Source organism: Suncus etruscus, chromosome 10 (genome assembly GCF_024139225.1).
Source record: "Suncus etruscus isolate mSunEtr1 chromosome 10, mSunEtr1.pri.cur, whole genome shotgun sequence".
Classification (NCBI taxonomy): domain Eukaryota; kingdom Metazoa; phylum Chordata; class Mammalia; order Eulipotyphla; family Soricidae; genus Suncus; species Suncus etruscus.
This window is the reverse complement of record NC_064857.1, coordinates 29,074,852-29,083,227: the sequence shown is the minus strand read 5'-3', so window position 1 is coordinate 29,083,227 and position 8,376 is coordinate 29,074,852. Positions and strand designations below refer to the sequence as shown.

At 38.6% G+C, this 8,376-nt stretch overlaps 1 protein-coding gene and 1 non-coding gene across 2 annotated transcripts in view; both read left to right on the top strand.

The window, feature by feature from the left end:
- Nucleotides 1-5,617: 5,617 nt before the first annotated feature.
- The window catches only part of MCMDC2 (minichromosome maintenance domain containing 2), a 39,860-nt gene continuing 37,101 nt past the window's right edge, over nucleotides 5,618-8,376 (top strand). The window contains exons 1-3 of the mRNA XM_049781817.1: nucleotides 5,618-5,711; nucleotides 5,801-5,931; nucleotides 6,136-6,195. Coding sequence (XP_049637774.1) covers nucleotides 5,618-5,711; nucleotides 5,801-5,931; nucleotides 6,136-6,195 — 285 coding nt within the window. The remainder of the gene's footprint in view (nucleotides 5,712-5,800; nucleotides 5,932-6,135; nucleotides 6,196-8,376) is intronic.
- LOC126021541 (U6 spliceosomal RNA) lies at nucleotides 5,955-6,061 on the top strand. Its single transcript, XR_007500048.1, has one exon. It is a non-coding gene; the product is annotated as a U6 spliceosomal RNA (small nuclear RNA).

Genomic DNA, 8,376 nt, shown 5'->3' with positions numbered 1-8,376 from the left:
CCTTACACAAGGGCAATGTCAAATATTAAAAACTATATGTGGGGCCAGAACAGTGGCGCAATTGGTAGGGCATTTGCTTTGCATGAGGCTGACCTAGGATGGGCTGCAGTTCGATCCCTTGGTGTCCTATATGGTTCCCCAAGCCAGGAGTAACCCCTGAGTGTCACTGGGTGTGGCCCAAAAAGCAAAAAACAAACAACAAAAACCCCTATATGTCCTGTTTTTGTATACTTTCATGTAATTTGCATTGGGGTGCCACACCCTGAGGTGCTCATGAGTAAGTACTCCTGGCCTCCACTCTCAGAAATTACTCCTGGCCAGCTCGTGGGATCATATGGGATGCCAGGGATCACACTTGGGTTGGCCACATGCAATGTAAATGCCCTAACTGCTGTGCTATCACTCCAAACCCTATAAATTTCATTTTAAGTTTTTATGTATCTCAAAGTATACTGTATGCTTTATTAACAAAGAAAAGCCACATTTTCCTCAAATTATTCCCCAAAGATTGGGAAAATGTTATCTATTTAATAGTAAATTACCAATAAATATTTGAGAATGTGTTAGACATTTCTACTTCTCTAAATTGGAATTTCTTTTTTTGTTTGTTTGTTTTTGTTTTTGAGTCACACCCGGCAGCACTCAGAGGTTACTCCTGGCTCTACGCTCAGAAATCACCCCTGGCAGGCTCAGGGGACCATATGGGATGCCGGGATTTGAACCACTGTCCTTTGGCATGGAAGGCAAATGCCTTACCTCCATGCTATTTCGCTGGCCCCAGAATTTCTTTTAAAACAGCATCTTAATAAGGATTAGGAGGACCAGCCATTGGTCGGAAGCTTGCCACAAATAGTGGAACAGTGCAGATAGGCTAGAGAAGGAACCACTATAACATTGCCAGTGATAGTTAAAAATTAACACTCTGGGCAAGAACTGGATACTGAAACGATATATACTGATATGCATGGTAAACCTTCATTAACAGTAGTACAAAACACAGTGTCTAAAAAGGAAAAGAGGAAGCTAAAGAGGGAGAAAGAGAGAAGTAAAATGTTTCAGAGGCAGGCAGGGTGGGAGGGCAGGAGAGAAACTGGGGACATCATGGTGGGAAATGGGCACTGGTGAAGGAGGTGAATATTGTATGATGGAAACTCAATCATGAGCAACTTTGTAACCACAGTGTTTAAATAAAGTAGTTAAGAAAAATAAATAATAAATGATGCAATGTTAAAAGAAATCCATAAAATGGTGAATGGAAGGAACAGAGCAAGCTTGCTTCTCTCTTGCTCCAGAAGAAAACTTGGACCATTACAATGGTCTTGGACAAAAAACAACAACAACAACAAAAACAGAAAAAAAAAAAAACAATGGTCTTGGACCATTACATATAATTTTAGCTGATGGTTTTCATAGGTGTCCTTTATTACATTGAATTACCAAAAATATTCTAATTTGCTTGCAGAATATACTTTACAGGTAATTCACGCACCATTTGGTTCTTGGGCCAAAGAACTGTCATCTTCTATATGTGATTTCTTTTGGTAACTCTATGACTTCTGTTTGCTTTGGGTCACACTTGACTGTGCTCAGGATTTACTTCCGGCTCTGCTAAGGGATCACTCCTGGGGTCCTTTGAACACCTTATGCAGTATTGGAGATTGAACTCAGATCTGCTGAAAGCAAGATCAGCACTTTATGTGCTGTACTATCTCTGTAGCCAGGAAATCCCATGACTGAAATGAGCCAGTGGAAAACTAACTGCAACTTTATTTTTTAATAATATATTTATTTAAGTACCATGACTGCAAATATGTTTGCAGTTGAGTTTCAGTTAAAAAAAGAACACTCCCCTTCACAAGTGCAACCTTCCCACCACTAATGCCCCCCATCTCCCTCCTCTCCCACCCCCTGCTTGTATTCGAGACAGGCATTCTATTTCTCTCACTACTATTGTCTTGATAGTTATCAGTGTAGTTATTTCTTTTAACAACTCACCACTCTTTGTGGCAAGCTTTATATCATGGGTTGGTCCTTCCAGCCCTCATCTCTATCGTCTCTATGTATTATTAAAATAATGTATTTTATTTTCTTAAAATCCAAAACAGATGAGTGAGACTATTGTGTTTATCTCTCTCCTTTATATTTATTTACTTATTTATTTATTTATTTATTGGTTTTGGTTTTTGAGTCATACCCGGCAGCACTCAGGGACTCCTGGCTCATCACTCAGAGATCACTCCTGGCAGGCTCAGGGGACCATATGGGATGCCGGGATTCGAACCATCATTCTTCTACATGCAAGGCAAATGCCTAACCTCCATACTCTCTCTTCAGCCACTATCTCTCTCCCCTTCTGACTTATTTTACTCAGCATAGTAGTTTCCGTGTCTATCCATGTGTAGGAAAATTTCATGACTTCATCTCTCCTGACAGCTGCATAATAGTCCATTATATATATATATATATATATATATATATATATATATATATATATATATATATATATATACCACAGTTTCTTTAGCCATCTGTTGTCAGACATCTGGCTCTGTTCCCAGATTATGGCTGTTGTAAATAGCACTGCAATCAATATAGGTATGCAGAAGGTCATTTGTGTTGTGTTTGTTGTTATTGTTGTTGTTCCTAGGGTATATCCGTAGGAGTGGTAGAGTTGGATCATATGGGAGTTCAATGTCCCATATGTCAATGTTTTTGAGGAATCTCCATATTGTTTTTCAAAAAGGCTGGACATTTCCTCCTAGCAGTGAATGAGAATTCCTTTCTCCCCACATCCATGCCAGCAATGATTGTTCTTGTTCTTTGTGGTGTGTGCCAGTCTCTGTGGCCTGAAATGGTTCCTCATAGTTGTTTTGATTTGCATCTTCCTGATGATTAGTGATATGGAGCATTTTTCATGTGCCTTTTGGCCATTTGTATTTCTTCTTTGAGGAAGTATCTGTTAATTTCTTCTTCCCATTTTTTTCTTTTCTTAAGTTTTGTAGATCAAGCATTCCTGAAATTCATTTGGAACAGTAAACACCCACGAATAGCTAGAGCAATCCTTAGGAAAAAGAATATTGTAGGCATCACTTTCCCCAACTTTAAATTGTATTACAAAGCAATAGTCATTTAAAAAAACATGGGATTGGAATAAAGACAGACCTTCAGATCAATGGAATAGACTTGAGCATTCAGAGAATGTTCCCCAGACATACAATCAATCTTTGTTAAAGGGGCAAGAAATGCAAATGAAGCAAGGAAAGTCTCTTCAACAAGTGGTGTTGGGACAACTGGTCAGTCACATGCAAAAAAGCAAACTCTGACCTCCATTTAACACCATGCACAAAGGTCAGATTCAAATGGATTAAAGACCTTGCTATCAGACCCGAAACCATAAGGTATATAGAACAACACATAGGTAAAATACTCCATGACATTGAGACTAAAGGCATCTTCAAGGAGTAAACATCACTCTCCAAACAACTGGAAGTGAAGACAAAAAGATGGGACTATATTAAGCTAACTGCAACTTTAAAGGAAAGAAATGTTCTCCAAGATTGCTGATAAGTACTGAGTGAAGAGAATGGGAGCCTATGTCTCCTTTGGGTTCTTCTAGCTTCATAATTCAACAGATGAACCCAAGTTTCAGGATGAACTCTTAACAAAGAGTTTCCTCATTTTCTTAACCACCCCTTGAGAAGTCAATAACAAATGCATTTCATTTATGTGTGTCTGTCACAAAAGAATTTTGTTCTCAGTAAAAAAAAAACTTGGGCCGGGCGGTGGCGCTAAAGGTAAGGTGCCTGCTTTGCCTACGCTAGCCTTGGATGGACCGCTGTTCGATCCCCCGGCGTCCCATATGGTCCCCCAAGCCAGGAGCGACTTCTGAGCGCATAGCCAGGAGTAACCCCTGAGCGTTACCGGGTGTGGCCCAAAAAAAAAAAAACTTAATTATTTTATCTCTACAACATACTGTAATTAATTGATGTCATTTTTTCTTTCTTTTTTTTAATGGGCCACACCCAGTGGCACTCAGGGGTTACTCCGGGCTCTGCACTCAGGAGTTGCTCCTGGCAGGCTTGGGGAACCATATGGAATGCCAGGGATTGAACCCAGGTCCATTATGGGTCAGCTGCATGTAAGGCAAACACCCTACCGCTGTGCTATCGCCCCAGCCCCAATGTTATTTTCTTTCTTTCTTTTTTTACTTTTTTTTTGGGGGGGGGGCACACCCAGTGATGCTCAGGAGTTACTCCTGGCTATGAGCTCAGAAATTACACTTGGCTTAGGGGACCATATGGGATGCCAGGGATCGAACCACAGTCCTTCCTAGGTCGGCCGTGTGCAAGGCAAATGCCCTACCGCTGTGCCATCAATCCGACTCCAATGTTATTATTTTCCACTAGTGTTTGCTCCCTTTAAATGAAGACAGAATATTACTAAGTACTTTTGTTTGTTTTTGGCTTGGGGTTGTACTTAAGAGTGCTCAGGGTTATACTTCTGGCTTTGCAATCAGGGATCACTCCTAGTGAGGTTTGGGACACCATAAGGAGTAACTAGGAATCAAACCCAAGTCAGTCCTGTACAAGATAAGTGACCTACCCTCTACTATCTCTCCTGTCCCTGTATTTAGTGTTTTTATAATAGTGTATAATAAAGACTTAAAGACAGAATGACATTTTTTCTAACTTAATCCCTCATTTTCTGTAGAAAAAGATGCTGAGCCAATATTCACCATAGCAACTAGGAAATGCTAGGCTGAAAACTAAGTTTTGGTGTTTACTGAGTTAACTATACTTTGTTAAATTGAATTACAAATTTATAAAACAATTTTATCACCTTTTTATAATAACTCCTATAAAGCAACTTTATCATCTAATATTTCAATATTTAAAGTATCTTTGAGGCTCCTGCTCTTAAATTTGTAGTCTTATGGGGAAAATCGCATATGATCTAGTATTGATTTCTTTTTAAAAGACTCTTTTTCCCTCTTTAGCTAGGATTTAGTTTGGCTTGGTTTTGATTGTTTGGTGGTGCCATGAGTCAAACCCAGAGTCTTATTCATTTAAGGCTATACAGTTGAGTCACATTCCCAGTCCCCTGTGACTTTTTTTCTTTTGATGGGTGTTTCCCAAGTGGTTTTTAGGAGGCTCATCAGAGTTCTAGACCAGTTGGGCTAGTGGTTCAATACTAGGGTTTGGGGATGCATTGCTGCACAAGCCCTGTAGTGCTAGAGGTTACCCAGTCCATGACAATAGTGTTTGGTGAGAAGGGAGGCTTTAAAGATGTGTCCAACAGTACATGAACATTCCCAGGACTGCATCTAGATACTCTGAGGACCATATGGTGCTTGGGATTGAATTTGGGTCAACATGCATTTATAGTACATACCTTAACCACTGTACCATCTTTTTGGCCTCCCAAGTAGAATTTTTACTTAGCTTTATTTGCTCTCGATTTTAATAACATAAAATTATCAGAGGTCTTAAATGTCTTTAGTAGGGGGTCTTTAAACATACATATTAATTTTATTTCTAGATTTTCTCATCTTTTCTATCAATTTTTCCAGCAACTGTGATTTAATCAGTGATGAGAAAAAGGAATTAACTAGGAGAAAATGGCAAATCTGAAAATGAAAGAAGCAGCACTTGCTTATCTTGGCAGAAGTGGAGGTCTTCAAAAATTTATAGATGATTGCAAGCAGTACAATGGTATGTTTGATAACAGTGATTTTATTTTAAAAATTTTAAAATAAATTTCTACATGTGATTATCACTATTGTGTTTGTTTATTTTTATAGATTCAAAACAAAAGTATGCTGTTTATCGATTCAATATTTTGATAAATCCCTCTGATGTTGTTGAATTAGATGCTGAACTTGGAAATCACATTTTACACCAGCCTTTAAAAGCTGTTCAAATTTTTCAATCAGTAAGTTACAAAAAGAAATAATTGTGCTCACTTCAGCAGCACATATACTAAAATTGGAACGATACAGAGAAGACTAGCATGCCCCCTGTGCAAGAATGACACGCAATTTTGTGAAGCATTCCATATTTTTTAAATTAAAAAAATAATAATTTTATGATATCTAAAATTTTTGCTAATATTTTGCTTTATTTGTTTAAATCACAGGTCTGTTTTACTGCTGTTAAAACTCTATCATTAATTGGACAATTACAAACTGAAACCCAAGTAAGTTTTCCATTAAATTTAGCAAAGAAAACTAAGGCAAAACATTTCAAGATTACTTATGACTATTTTTACACTTATATACCTTTTGTTTATTAAGACATATATTCTTTTTTTCAATGTTCATTACATATACATCTTACTTTTGTGATTTTCAATATATATAACTTACATATATGTATATATCTTAAATAACAAAATATTTTGCCATATCTGCATCATTATTTTTCTTCTGAAATATTTAAAAACGAATCCTAGATTTCTGTTATTTTATCTCATATACTTCAAAATAAATAGCTAAAAACTAAGGACATGTAACTTTTTTTTGTTTTGTTTTGTTTTGTTTTGTTTTTGTTTTTGTTTTTGTTTTTGGGCCACACCCGGTGACGCTCAGGGGTTACTCCTGGCTATGCGCTCAGAAGTCGCTCCTGGCTTGGGGGACCATATGGAACGCCGGGGGATCAAACTGCGGTCTGTCCAAGGCTAACGCAGGTAAGGCAGGCACCTTACCTCTAGCACCACCGCCCGGCCCCTAACATTTTTTTCTTAATGAAATATTGGTTTAGGGATCTGAGAGCACAGCAGTAGGGCGTTTGCAAGCTGCAGATCCAGGATGAACAGTGGTTCAAATCCTGGCATCCCATATGGTCCCCCATGCCTGCAGGGAGCGATTTCTGAGCGAAGAGCCAAGAGTAACCCTGAACACTGCCTTGTGTGACCCCCCCCCCAAAAAAAAAAGACAAAAAGAAACATTGGTTTATATCCGGTAGATATTTTTCAGCATTACATATACTATTCTAGCATTATACAACACTATACTATATTCTGGTGTCTGATATTTGCCAGTAAATATGCTACATTATAATCACCATCAAAAGCCTAGTTTCAAATTCAATACAATTGATCACCTTTCCCATTTCACCCACCTTTATCTTCACAACTACCTTCTTTTTTTTTGGTAACCAATAATCTTCTGTATTTATCTAAGTGTTTTGTATTCATATTTTTTCCTGGGGCCCCCACCCATTAATGCTGAAGGTCTTCTTCCAATTGAGGATCACTCCTAGTGGTGCTGAGGGTCATGCAGTGCTAGCGGTAGAACACTGGCCTCTTGCATGACTCAGCCTGTTGAACTATCTTCCCAGCTCTAAGTTTGTTTTTATTGTTATTTTCTGGAGGAATGTTTTGTTTTGAGGTCACACCAGGCAGTGCTCAAGGACTACTCCCAGATTTGTGCTCAAGGTCATTAGTGGCACTGATTAGGAGATTATGCAAAGTAGTGATAGATGTTGGATGTCCTGTATGCAAAGCATATATATATGTATATATATATATATATATTTAGCCTGTTGAACTCTCTGGCCTTTTGGCTTGTGTGTTCATTTACTTTGTTTCCTTATCTTCCACAGAAGTGAAGTAACACGGTATTTATATTTTTCTCATTTTAATTATTAAATAATTTATTTAATCAATTATCTGTTAATAATCTATCATTTAATTTTTACATTATTAATTATAATTAAATAAGTGTATTTTTCTTATTTTAATTATCATAATATATGAAGGACATGGGAAAACTTTTTCCTATTTAGTCACACTATCATTATCACCCCTTACAAAAATAACATTAATTTCATGTTATTGTCTAATCTAGTCTACATTTAAATTTATCCAGTTGGAGTCTTAAGAATGACTTAGGGGATTTTGAAGCTGGTGAGTGCCTGCATTCTGGGGCCGTGGGATCGCTCTGCCCTGCCCTGCCTTTGTTCACTCTGAGGACTTCGGGGAAAACTCCTATCTCTGTCTGCCTGAAACTGTGCTTCTGAACTTCCGAAGGTTTCCTCAGGGGCCTAGGGAGCACACCCCTAAAAAAACTGCATTTTGGGCCTGGAGAGATAGCACAGCGGCGTTTGCCTTGCAAGCAGCCGATCCAGGACCAAAGGTGGTTGGTTCGAATCCCGGTGTCCCATATGGTCCCCCGTGCCTGCCAGGAGCTATTTCTGAGCAGACAGCCAGGAGTAACCCCTGAGCACCGCCGGGTGTGACCCAAAAACCAAAAAAACAAAAAACAAAAAACAAAAAAAACTGCATTTTGAAGCTGGTGAGTGCCTGCATTCTGGGGCCGCGGGATCGCTCTGCCCTGCCCTGCCTTTGTTCACTCAGAGGACTTCAGGAAACTCCTAT